Source organism: Toxotes jaculatrix, chromosome 6, assembly GCF_017976425.1.
Source record: "Toxotes jaculatrix isolate fToxJac2 chromosome 6, fToxJac2.pri, whole genome shotgun sequence".
Classification (NCBI taxonomy): domain Eukaryota; kingdom Metazoa; phylum Chordata; class Actinopteri; family Toxotidae; genus Toxotes; species Toxotes jaculatrix.
In genome coordinates, this window is record NC_054399.1 from 1889100 (window position 1) to 1902047 (window position 12948).

At 44.3% G+C, this 12948-nt stretch overlaps 1 protein-coding gene across 3 annotated transcripts; it reads left to right on the forward strand.

Moving 5' to 3' along the window:
- Window positions 1-1302: 1302 nt before the first annotated feature.
- On the forward strand, window positions 1303-12083 carry sap130a (Sin3A-associated protein a). Of its 3 annotated transcripts, none has more exons than XM_041040882.1 (21): window positions 1304-1393; window positions 2778-2905; window positions 2986-3230; window positions 3795-3953; window positions 4044-4170; window positions 4301-4416; window positions 4513-4637; window positions 5248-5395; window positions 5487-5577; window positions 5693-5797; window positions 5902-6043; window positions 6625-6740; window positions 7074-7364; window positions 7455-7626; window positions 8212-8310; window positions 8408-8766; window positions 8868-9110; window positions 9208-9333; window positions 9432-9535; window positions 9992-10105; window positions 10473-12083. In XM_041040882.1, the coding sequence occupies exons 2-21, from the start codon at window positions 2794-2796 to the stop codon at window positions 10629-10631; spliced, it is 3153 nt and encodes a 1050-aa protein (XP_040896816.1). In that variant the 5' UTR covers window positions 1304-1393; window positions 2778-2793; the 3' UTR covers window positions 10632-12083. The 3 variants fall into 3 exon arrangements, with proteins under 3 accessions (XP_040896818.1, XP_040896816.1, XP_040896817.1); XM_041040883.1 differs by lacking the exon at window positions 1304-1393 and adding an exon at window positions 2040-2134; XM_041040884.1 differs by lacking the exon at window positions 8212-8310 and having other exon boundaries at window positions 1303-1393.
- Window positions 12084-12948: the final 865 nt, after the last annotated feature.

Consider the following 12948-nt stretch of genomic DNA (forward strand, 5'->3'; position numbering starts at 1 on the left):
CTCTAAGTAGAGGTGTGAAAGCACCTAAGACGCATTGAGGACACACTTGAGATCCCATCACTCAGACTACATTAGAAAATGCTCTGGGTTGCATATGGCCACATTCTTTTAGGAGTGTGAATGCAAATGTGTCCTCGGCCACACTGAAGAGACTGGTTTGTCTGGGACACTCGAGACACATGAGACACTTGTTGATGCCAGGTGTGAAAAGGCCAGAAATCAGTCAGAGGAGCTAAAGAAAGAACTCACACTGAGAAGAAGAGTTAAATGGTGGACGAATCAGTGTAACTTTATGTTTTCCCTGAAAATCCCGTCAGCAGACACACGGTAATACATGGATGTCGCTTTAGTTTAGTCTCAACTTTCCTCACTCTGAGCAATTTATACCTGCATTTGAAAACTTTTTCCTCATATCTTCTTACGTCTCAGTGAAACTAAATTTCTCTGTAGCCACTCTTCATGACAGCCCACATCATTTTCTTAACCAGTCAGCAATACTATCCAAAGAATGCTTGTCATGAGGATTTCACAAGTACTCAGTTAAGGTAGCATACCAACAGGTGTATGTGAGTGAGCACAGCTGGGAAATTTAGTGGTTATACCTCAGCACTCAGGAATGTTTTATATAACCCTTCATTGTCCAGGTGTTTGTAAATGAGGATGTGAATCTGCACCCAGATGCTGAAGCTAAAACTGACTCTTTATTTACAATGGTGTGGAGCTACAGCCACGCTCCAGCCGTGACATGTGAGCTCACTCTTGGACATTTTTGTAATTTCCACAGTTACTGAATATATTTCACCCAGCATAATACCAGTGAATTCATAGTGACGCTGTGTCCTCTCTCAATCATCCTCCCTCCATTCATCCCCCTCTCTCTGTTACCTCTCACTGTACATCTTTCTGTCCCTTCTGTCTCCCTTGTTCCCCTTTACATCCCTCTAAGTCTCAGTCTTTTTGTCTCCTCTTTTATCCCACCCCTCATCTGTTCTGGCTTCTTTCTCTCTAACACCTTTCTTTGTTTCATTCCGATCTGTAATGCAAAACACCAAGTTCCTGAACCTGAAGCAGCTAAATGCATTTCGGCCATCTTCGCTTTTGTTATTTACGCATATGACATGTCTAAATATGTCACAGGAAAAAGGTCCATGAACAAATTGTCTTTTGTTCAGCTCAACAATCACAGTCAGATCCTGCGACATTTCAGCGGTTGTCTACCGCCCCCTATTGTTGTATTGAGAATACTGCGCTGGCACATGTGCACCAGAGGCGGATCAGTTTTTAACTCGCAGGAAACAGCAGCGAGCTCCAATCCGTTTGTGAAGCGGGAGAGTGTCGACGGTCCAGGACTACCTGGAAACCGGTGGTCATGTCACAAACCGAGACCGCATCAGTAGGTTGCTTTTCAGTAGCAGGTTAGCTTAGCCGCTCAAAGTGTAAATCCTCTGGTATTTGTAGGAAACAGAGCTGAAGATCCGTATGATGAAGTTACTTCACAAGTTCCGTATTAAACCATTGTACAATTTTTCCCTTTCAGTTCGGATATATGTGGAATAAACAAGAAAGCAAATGACCAGAGAAATATATATGATAATGAAAATTATATTAATTGCTTTAACGCTAGATTTTAGTGAAAGTGTAGTAATAATTTTACTGGTAATACCTCAGTACTTCTGCTTAAGTATGATCTTGAGAGCAGTAAATGTACATGCAGTGTTAGTTTAACTTGAGTAAGAGCTCAGAGTAACGTCTGAAACAGAAGATAACATTAAAAAAAAACACAACATTGTGATTGTCTCCACAGAGATAGTCAGCTGCTAGTAAACATGCTAGCAGATTAGCTCCATTTCTAGCCCGGCTGCCATCGTCGACCACGTGACCATGGTCTAGCAGGGTCGTAGCGGTCTCTCGACAGTCTCCCCTCCCTGGTGCAAGTTTAGGTTGGTCAAAACATTTTCCGGACCTCCGATTGGCTAGCGATCTGATAGTCTCTTCTCTGATTGGTGGAATGAAACAGGGAGGTTCGGTTCTTTCTGAGCGTTCTTCCGGCTTACATGTTGGAAAAAAAAAGAAAAGACGAATGGAAAAAATTGTAATCCACAAAAGGACCAGTGCTTTGTAACTCCGCGATACGGTAACGTCTGCACACATACAGAAACGTCTTTGTTTGTCTAGCCCAAATAAGTGTACGTCGCTGTACTCTTTAGCAAGTCCAGGATTTAGCATGAAAAGCAGACGATAGCGGGGTTAGCGAGTGTAACGCTAGCCTGCTGCTAGCTAAGGTAGCTGGCTAACAGGGTAGCTTTTTAGTTTTAACGTCACCTTTAACGTTACCAGTGGCCAGAGCGTACATGACCCTACTGAGGAAATGGCAACGAAAAGGCCGTTTTTGTACTTGCATGTTAACCTGGTATTTGATAAGAAACGGTGCAGTTGTTGTCGACCAGTTTTGTCATGTTATTGCCCATATAACATTCACGGCAAACAAAGGTCCGCAAAATGTCCCTGTCTTGGTTTTCTCTTTCAGATGCATGTTGGTTAATATCGACTTGCTCCTTGTTCCTGTGCTAGCTTGTAACGATAATATTCCGCAGCTCTTCATTAGCCTGTTTATGTACCCGCGCTGTCTGTTAAGGGTTAACCCGGTAGCTTTTTACAGTTGTAGTCTTCGTACAAGGTTAATAAGAGGAATACTGCTTTTAACTGACCCTAAATATTAATCAGATCTTCAGTGTGTCTGATGCTGGAATTAATGTACAATTCTGACATTGCTTTAGGTCATATACACTTAAAATGAGCTCCCAGCAGTTTCCCCGACACGGGCTGCCTCCTTCCAGCGGGGGAGCACCTCAGATCCCTGTTGCTGGAAACCTTGTGACTGTCAATCAGCCATCAAATGCTCCAGGTAACTTACTGTCACTGAAAAGACTCACAGGATACTCAACAAAGGGCGACATAATGTGTAAGTAAATGTTTTTTCTGTAGTTGGTGCAGATGCAGACAGCAGTCGGGATGCTGACCACGGGCAGCAGGATCATCCACCAGCTGGGGGAGGGGGAACGCAGGAGACCATGGTAGTCAGACCTTTACCACAAGCGCCAACACATGGCCAGCCGCAAGCTGCTTCCCAGACTGTGCCCATCCAGCCTGGCACACCTGTGACTGTACCTGCCGCCCCTGTCCACCTCCAACATGGGCAGCCTGCAGTCCTCACTGAGGGGCAGATGAAGGTGATGAATACAGATCTGTCTCTTAACATTTAGCTGTGTCATGTTAGATGACCTGTCTGAAGTTAAACCGACAATCTACAGTGATAATCTCTAAGTTTGCAATACTTCAGGATGTAACTATTTGCCCTCCTCATTCAACATCCATGCCCTCCATATAGATTTGGGCAGGTTTAAAATGGGCTCAAGTCTTAATCTGTCTGTGGTTGTTTAGTGTCAACTGGCCCAACACTGAAATCTGAGACAAAAGCTCAGGCCACAGGCTGGAGGCAGAGGCAGATTAGCTCAAAAGGAACAGCATGAACATGAAAACTCTAAGAGCTGCAGTTCTGTCTCCAGTCTAAGTGGATAGAGAGGTTCTATTATGTGATTTTGTTTTTCTTTTCTAGTTGTGTGTTAAGGGAATAGGTTTCTAATTTTATACTTAGATAATCAGGTGGGATGGTTGTTGTTTTATTCAGTAAAGAAAGGTTTTTATTTAATTTATATTTTCGAGAAATATTTTCAGTTACCCTTCAGGTCTCAAAGCCAGAAATGTTTTTATTCTGTTTCTTTTTCTGTGTCCAGGCTGTCCTGAAGCCACCTATGCCGAGTCGTCTTATTGCCCCAGCACCACCTTCCAACCAGGCTCATATCCCCAAGGTGCCTGGTCACATTACTGTCACCATAGAGAGCAGTATCGCTACAACCCCATCTATTCCTGTGGCAACCATCAGTGGTCAGCAGGTGAGTGCACTGTACATTCGCTATCAGTGTACGTTATTGTTTGTTTCTTGCTGATTGCTAAAGACCCGGGCTGATTTCATTGTGTTTCAGGGTCACTCCAGCAACTTACACCACCTGATGCCTACAAACATTCAGATCATTAGGGGCAGTGCTCCAGGACTGCCGATTGGGGCCCCTGCCGTCCCTCCCCAGACCTTCACATCCCACTTACCCCGAGGTATCCATGACGTAGTAACAGCAGTATGCCAGGCGTGATGTTTGCTTGTCGTTGAGACAGCGGTCCGTTTGCCGCTCAGTTGTAGCAGTGCACTTCTCTTGATCTGTGTATTTTTTCTGTTGCCTCATAGGGGCTGCAGCAGCAGCTGTTATGTCCAGCTCCAAAACTGTCCTGCGACCAGCCACAGGAGCAAGTGCGAACCCCGGCCAGCCTACAGTGCAGCACATCATCCACCAGACTATTCAGGTACCCTGATGTGCTTCTATCTCAAAAAAAGTGTTGAAATTGTTTTGGGCATTTAGAAACATTGTGTGTAACAGTGACATCTCCCTCTGTCCACAGTCCCGACCTGCTGTAACAACCTCTACAGCTGTGCTTCCAACTGTGGTGGCCCCCATCTCAGCAACTAGAACTCAGTCCCCTGTTATCAGTCCGACTGTTACACACTCTGCTGAGGTGGCACATGGGTAGGTAGCAGTGTAAGAATGTATGGACAAAAGCATAAGCAGAGAGAGGTCACTATTTAATTTGATGACAAAGTGTTATACAATAAATATTTAGACATGAGAACCGTCCTGGTGTGACTGTATGGAAAACTTTAACCTTTTTTTTAGTACACCATCCTCAGGTCATGTCAGAGGTTATGGCTTTAGGCCGAACAGTTCAACCAAAGAGTGGCTATTCTGCCTCGAGTTGTTAGACGTGAAGGACTTTTACTGAAACTGTGAAACCAGTGTTTTACAAGAAAAAGGTAGTTAATGGTTTAAATCCTTTTCTTTGGGAAAACCAGAACAAAATTTAATGATCCAGAATAAAACAGATCTTTTTGACCAGTAACCTGATAGGCAAAGTACTTGATCACTGATTAATTATATGCATATCTTATATAGACAAAACTGTATGAATATGAGTGATAGTTATGGATAGTTATGAAATACAAATTCTTAGTTAGATATCTGTGTGTTAACATGAACTTTATCACCATTCATCCCACAGAGAAGTGTTCTGTACTGATTATTACCTCAAGGCTGTTTTTATGCACCGAACAAGTCACTCTTTTTTTGTGGGCTCTTTTAGGCGTCCAGGGCTGACCATTCACCCGCCTCCGCCCACTGTCAGTATTCAGAGGTCTCAGACATCCCGTGACACCACCGCAAGGATCACGCTGCCGTCACACCCAGGAATTGGAGCTCAGAAGCCTCAGCCTCCGCACACTATGACACAGGTCGCTGCTTGTTGACGGCTGCCTGCAAAAATAATGTCTTTTATTTTTGGGTACTGCGACTGAAATAATCGCTCCTTTTTATTCCTCACAGAAGCCCATTTTCAGTACTGTGACACCAGTAGCTGCAGCAACTGTGGCGCCAATTGTTGCCACTAACACTGTGCCATCGACCACCACAATAGGTATTTCATGTTAATATCTTTCAGCTAGTCACAATAATTTACCATGTTTGACTAAAGGAATCAAAAGCAGTTATTCTTACACAAATATCACTAATTTTGTGTTGTTCATGTTTAGGCTCTGTGCCACACACTCAAATGACCAGTAGCACTATTGTTACCATGACAATGGCCTCACACTCCTCTCATGCTACGGCTGTGACCACCTCTACCATCCCTGTTGGTAAGTCAGGTGTTTTGTCTTTCTTATTGGTAAACTGTTATGTTAACCTCTTTACCTCAGTCAGCGAACACTTTGTTGTCTTAACCGTCCCCTCTTCCTTACAGCTAAAGTTGTCCCTCAGCCCATAGCCCACTCTTCGTCCCGCGTGCAGCCCGACTACCCGGGAGAAAGAACCAACCTTATCTCCATCTCAGGCCATAGGTCATCTCCCAACCCTGTCACCATGGAAACAAGAAGTGACAACAGGTGAGTGCTCGGTGTTCATGAATTGATTTCGGCTCTATGAGACTTTTATACCAGGAAGAAATAAACATGGACAAAATTAATGTGGTTTCTTTTTATTTATTTAAACATATAGACAGAGGTTGACTTCTGATATTCAGTAATCCTACTGTGACAAAATAAACTGCATCCTCAACAGATGTTAGTGTTTACTGTAGCTATCTGTCTTTTTTATCCTACCACAAAACACCGGGAAGTTATATTCCTGTAAAGATCTCTGTCACACTGCCTACATGCCCTCCACTAACTGCACATATGTATCGGTGTAGTAATCTAAAAAGAGATTGGCACACTGACCTGGAAGCAGTGACCAGGTAAATAATGAGCTGTCATTAGGTTTCATGGCTCCTATGCTGATGCAGATTGCATTCACCAAAGGAAAAAAGCTCAAGAGGTTGTGTTGTAATTGTGACTTCTGTAGAAATATATGGTAATTCAGAATATGAAAATGGATAATTACCAAATATTTATCTTGTGATTATTAGCAAATATAATTAATGTCAGATGATGAATCTTTGATTGATGTTATATGTTTTCTTTTTTAGACCTTCTGTGCCAGTACAGTTCCAGTATTTCCTGCCAGCTTACTCCTCATCGTACCCTCTGCCACACACGTACACCCCCATCAGCAGCAGCGTGTCTACCATCCGCCAGTATCCTGGTAAGCACTACTCACCATTGTTGTTTTACAGGCAGGCACATGTAACAGCTTTCAACATTTCACCAAAGTTTTTCCACACTTGGCTCCAAAAACGGACGTGATGTCAAGTTAATGCAGGAAATAAGTATTGATCAGCATAATCAGAAGCTGTAAGAGAGCAACACTTTTTTTGTCTTCTCCAGACAGAGTGCAGCAGTGCCTCTGTTTGTTATACATATAAAAGCTTGGACTGTCACATATTGACCAAATATGCTAAACTATGCACTTTGTGTGTGAAATGGGAAAATAGAGTGTTAAAGATACGACTTTAACTTTATGTTTTCTCTCAATAAGTCACTCCTCAAGCTCCGAGTTCAGCACTGCCCACACAGCCGGGAGTAGGTGTGGCCACCACGGTCCATCTAAACCACATGCAGCTGATGGCAGTTGATCGGATTGGTCTGCCCTCTGCACAAATCAGCACCCAAGGGATCCAGCCAGCACCAATCGCTGCGCAGGGTATCCAGCCTGCACCGATTGGAGTGCAGGGCCTGCACACATCTGCGTCAATCACCACACAGGGAATACAGCAGGCACCTATAGTTACTCAGCAGCAGCAACAACCGCAGTCTGAAGCTAAACCTGGTAACTGCTGAATGGACTGTGTGTCATGGTGTTAACGAGGAGTTAACTGAGCCGTGGGCTGTTGGTAATTCATGCTTTTGTTTCATTCAGGGGTCGTTTTGGCTGACGGCTTTGTTGCTAGTCCAATCAGCAGCACATTCAGCAGCACCCAGCCAGTAGCCACCATGGTGCAGGCACACGCCCAGGGAGCAGTAGGAGGAGCTCCCACCCTGGTTTCCTCCCCTCGACCCAGCATCCTCCGCAAGAAGCCCACTAACGAAGGGTGAGTAGAAAGGAGGCACACGATACACTGGGATTTCATATTCTCCTCTTAAACCTCGCCATTTCCCAAAAAGCTCCTTCATACAAATGTTCAAAGTCTGATTTGCTCAGATACATATACTTACTGTAAATTGTTTACACCTCTTTAAGAGTAGGAGCTAGTTTGTGTTCTGCTGTATTTGTAGTCTGTTGTCAGAAATCTGCAGACCAAACAATAACTTTAACTGTGTCTGTAATTGTGTTAGAGGCCCTGAAACAATTTGCCACTGACAGGTCATTAAAAAATGCTGTAGTGCGACAAAAATAAATAAAGAATTGTTTAATATGAAATTAGATGCTACATAAAAGGATATTATACTAAAGCTGATGTTTCTGTAAATTAGAAAGCGATCAAAATAATTCAAAGAACAACTCTGTTCCTACAAGTACTCCCTGAGGTCAGCTGTCTTTAATGGAGCTTATTAAAATGTTGAGTTTAGAGACGGAGCCTTTCAGTGGCACACAGTCGACGTGTGGCAGGTTGACACTCAGCATTCGATTCTTCAGATGCAGTTTGACAAACCTGACCTGTCGTGGTGTGTTTTAGTTGTGTTCGTAAGAACCTGATCCCTGCCCAACCCAGTGAACCCAGCAGTGGCAGGATTGAGAGTGGTGTGAGAGGAGCAGGATCTCCCCGGCCTGCAGGGTGAGCCTCTGTCAAATCCATCACATCCATGTTCACATCCTGTCATTGTGCGTTCTGACACGAGCCTGTAACCTGACACTTTGGATTCTTCTCTCAGCGTGAAACCCAAAGCGGAGGTGCACATGGCGGTGGCTCCTCCTGTCATGGCTACAGTAGAAGCACTGCCTTCTCAGGGAGGGGAGCAGCAGGTGGTGTCCTCCAACGCCCAGCACCTCGCCCAGGCCATCCCCGCCATGCTCGCCACACCGGGACCTGTACCTCCCTCCCAGCCCACCACTGTCTTCTCAGCCCTGCCAGCAGCCATGCCAATAACTCCCCCCGTCACCGCTTCAATGGCCAACACTGTGGCCTCGCCTACTCAGCCTGCAGCCAGTAGCACTGCAGCTTGTGCTGCCAGCTCCGCCTGCCCAGATGTGAAAATTAAGCAGGAGGTGGAGACCATGGACACCCAGACAGGTGAGGAGCGTGTCTGTCTTCCACGTTACCAGTGATCTGAGTAAAAAAAGAATAACTAAATAACTCAGAAGATAATGATGTGTTCATCTCTTCCCTCGCAGATCCCAATGCAAACTCATCAGCCCCGGCACTCACCACCCAGGCCTCCACCCTGAACACTCCTGCCACGGGGGATCTGATCCCCGGGGCCTCCCCGAGGAAGAAGCCCCGCAAGCAGCAGCATGTTATCTCTACAGAGGAGAGTGAGATGGTGGAGACCAACAGCACTGATGAAGAAAAGACCCCAGGCAGGCCCATCAGTGGCAGGGCGGAGAGGTGTGAATCTCCACCAAGGGAATATGTTGGTATGTAGTGAGACACCACCCACTGATGAGCCAGTGATGATGTCAGTGTGTGTTATTCACGCTGTCACTCGTTTAATGCCTGGTTTTTCCCTCTTAGATGAAGAAGGAGTGCGTTATGTGCCAGTCAGAGCTCGGCCGCCTGTCACCCTTTTGCGGCACTACCGTAACCCCTGGAAAGCTGCCTACCACCACTTCCAGAGGTACAGTGACATCCGGGTCAAAGGTCAGTATTTTGTTGCCTACAGGCAAAAAAAAAACAACTAAATTTTACACATGTAGATTCTTTTTCTTTCTAACAACAATTTTTTGTTTCTCTCACAGAGGAGAAGAAGGGCACGTTACAGGATATGGCCAATCAGAGGGGAGTGGCATGCAGAGCACAAGGCTGGAAGATCCACCTGTGTGCTGCACAGCTCAGGCAGCTGGTGAGTGCTGGTCTCAGACCTGTGACAGTGGAAATCGTTGGTTTTTCTAACCTCAGTGCTTCACTCAAAATCTCCAGAGACCTGGATGAAGGCAGAGTTTGGTCTGTGACTCAAAGCAAAGACAGATCACACATTATTTCTGTTCAGTCTTCATGGTGGAGATAAAGTTATGTTAAACACTGTGCTACAGTATGAATGCAACAACCCAGAACATATTATAGACATTATTTTAGCAAACATCCAGCTGAGCAACCAATTAATTTCAGTAAAATTCTTCATAATTAGAGGCAGTATTTGTAGCTGAAGAAAAGATGGAACTCATTAACTGTGATGAAGGATATCAAAATGAATGTAGACACTACACTCTTTCTGTTCATGTTCACTGGTGTCTCTCTGATCTTTTTATTTTTCTGATTGGACTCAGTAAACCTGACGTGTCTGTTGCTTGATCTGTAGTCGAGTTTGGAGCATGATGTGTACAGCCGCCTCTCCACCCTTCAAGAGGGCCTGATTCCAAAGAAGAGAGCGGGCGCTGACGATGACCTGCACCGAATCAACGAGCTCATCCAGGTAAAGTTTCTCTGCTGGTATTTGCATTCGTTGCTTATTGTAAAGTTTTCTATATAATTAAGTAATAAGAAAGTTTAACTGACTAATATCATAAACATAGTTTATTGGCTCAAATTAGACAATTCACTTAAAATTATGGTCATTCAGCCCCTCACATTTACCCCACTGAAAACGTGAACAGTTGTTAAGTCAGGTGGCAGCAGGAAAAAGCCGTGACTCTGAGTACGAGCGTGATCACGCTTGTTTTCGTGGCTTGGATGAGACTGAGGATGATGATCATGCAAGCTGCACTCTATTCCCAAATCATCGTCTTTACCATCATGTCTGCTTTGTACAGCTGAAGGTTGTTGCGTGTTTGTGTTGTCAGGGTAACATGCAGCGCTGCAAGCTGGTGATGGACCAGGTGACCGAGGCCAGAGACACCATGATGAAAGTGCTCGACCACAAGGAGAAAGTGCTGAAGCTGCTCAACAAGAACGGCGCCGTGAAGAAGTCCTCCAAACTGAAGCGTAAGGAACGGGCGTAGGCTGGACCTCCTCTTCTGCCGACCACCACCACCACCACCACCGTGCCCTCTCTGAAGGGGGTGAAGGAGCTGCTCAGAATTTGGTGCTATGATTTGCTGCATACAATCGCACGCACCCTCCCTATCTGCCTGAGAGTGGACAGAGAGAAGTGACAGGAGGGCTTCACGAAGCAGAGAGGCCCGTGATGAATAGGTTCTCATTAAAGACACAGCACACATTGAGAGTGGAGCGTTGTAGGTTGCATTAGAGTGGCCAGCTGGATGGCCCTGTCACTGTTTCCCTTCTTTTTGTTCATTTTTGATGACCCCAGAGACCATTTGTACTAACTTAGTTTCTGCCTCTTCTTCTGAGACAATGTTTGAAGCTGGCACATTGCGTATTTCTGATATTTGGCACTAAGTGCAGGTGCAGTAAAACCCTGCGTGTGATGAAAGCATTTCAGTTAAGGTCAGCCACCCAAGAGTTATCGAACGGGGTTAATCAAAATCATTTTTATAGAGTCCTCTAGCAAACTGTGTGTATACAGACTAATCTCAGTTGTGCTCTTTTCATCAATCTGTGCCTTCATTTTGTCAGTGTACATGAAACGGACAGGGACACGTGAAAGCGGTTTCGCATGCTCTGGAAATATTCTCAAAATAGGATTCAAAGAAAAGAGTGAGGCCAGTTTCACTGCTTCCCTTTTTTCCTGTGAGCGTCCTGCACCCGCAGTTTTTAAGTTGATATGTTCATTTAGTGTGGGTGAACAGTTTCCTATCGGCCACAAGTCTGGGTGTAATCTAAACGGATAATACTGTAATGGGTTGAAGTAAAAAAGAAAAAGTACTAAAAGAGAAGCTAAATGTGGAAAATTGAGTTTAACATCCAAAAAACAAAGCTCTCCCCTGTCGTCACAGGGTTAATCGTGTCCTTAGATGGTTACCTGAAAGTAAAAAGTACACACGTGTCACACCAAGTTAACTTAACATTTAAAACTGCTGTGAATCATCCGATTAATCCAGAGTCAGTTGATGTCATGGTGGTATTAACATACTTTGATTTGGTGTCAGAAGATGCAGTGCTTGAAAGAGACAGAGACGTATGCTCGTGTGATCAGTGGTGGATTGAGTTCATGTAAATCACTGTAAATGTGCTTTTGTTTTGGTTTTTTCCATTGACCTGGTTCTTTTCAAGTTTTGTACTCAATGAAACGTTTTGTGCTGTGACGTGTGCCTCTTCACAGAGTGTAACGATAATGACGTTATGAGATGAAGTGAGCCTGAAACATCCAGCTATTGTACATTGTTTTTGTCTGTGTAATTATAGTAAAGATACTTAAACAATATAAGGTACACTGTAATTTTCTGTTTTTAATGTTGCTCTTACTTATTTTTGGCCCTTTGTTGTTGTCTGTATATGGTTAACAAAAAAAACTGTCAGTGTGTCTGAAATTCCAGTGTCAGACACACTGATTATATTTCATTGTGATTAAACGTGAGGAAGCAAAAGTACGAGCCATCAGATAAAAGCTGCTGTGTAACCTGTGTTTTTACCAGCAGGCAGAGAAGGATTCGACCTCAGTGTCTCTGTGCTGCGGTCTCATCTGTGTGTGATGGGTCTCCCTGACGTTTCGTATGGATGGTACGAGCTGTTGAAACCAGTGTGATCACATCTCTGGAGTGAGCCCAGTCGCTCCACTTTACTATCTGCAATTTACAACATAATGGCTTCCAACTACAGCAGGTTGTGTTGGCAGCACTTGACCTATGACGATCAGGAGAAGTGAGTTACAGGTATTTGGGTAATCAGCTTCTCCCTCGATCACCTGACTGAGGGTCTGTTTCCAGAGAGTGCATTTCTCTGGTGTTCAGCATTATTTGATATTTCAAAGAAGAAAATTAACAGAAAACATTTTTACATATATATATATATGTCTTGTTCATTCAGGTACCAAGCTTGTGTTACAGTGAAAGAACGTTTTTAATTTTTAAACTTTTCAAATTATGCAAATTTTATCCTGTAGAACTCTCACCAGAGATTTAACAGCAAATTAGCAGCAGTTACTGTCAGACTGTCCTCGCCTGTGATGATAAAAGGTATTTGCCTTGGGTCTGGTGCTTAGTGACACCGGCTGGCTCTACCTTTGCAGGAGCAAAGTCAAAGGGCCATAAAGGGGTGCATGATGGTAAATCTCTCCTCTTCCTGCTTTGTAGTTATTCAAGGAAACGTTCCCTCAGCAGCCGCGGCAGCAGAGGCTTTCACCAAAGAAAGAATTGTCAGGTAAGAGCTGACGTATCTTCAACCCTGTGATCATACTCAATGAATTACTGTGTCCAA

Bases quoted from the DNA above. Each gene is read 5' to 3' on its own strand.
- sap130a (XM_041040882.1), top strand. From the start codon at position 2,794: ATGAGCTCCCAGCAGTTTCCCCGACACGGGCTGCCTCCTTCCAGCGGG. The intron at 3,954-4,043 runs GTGAGTGCACTG...ATTGTGTTTCAG, and splicing joins CAACCATCAGTGGTCAGCAG to GGTCACTCCAGCAACTTACA. The intron at 9,334-9,431 runs GTCAGTATTTTG...TTTCTCTCACAG, and splicing joins CAGTGACATCCGGGTCAAAG to AGGAGAAGAAGGGCACGTTA.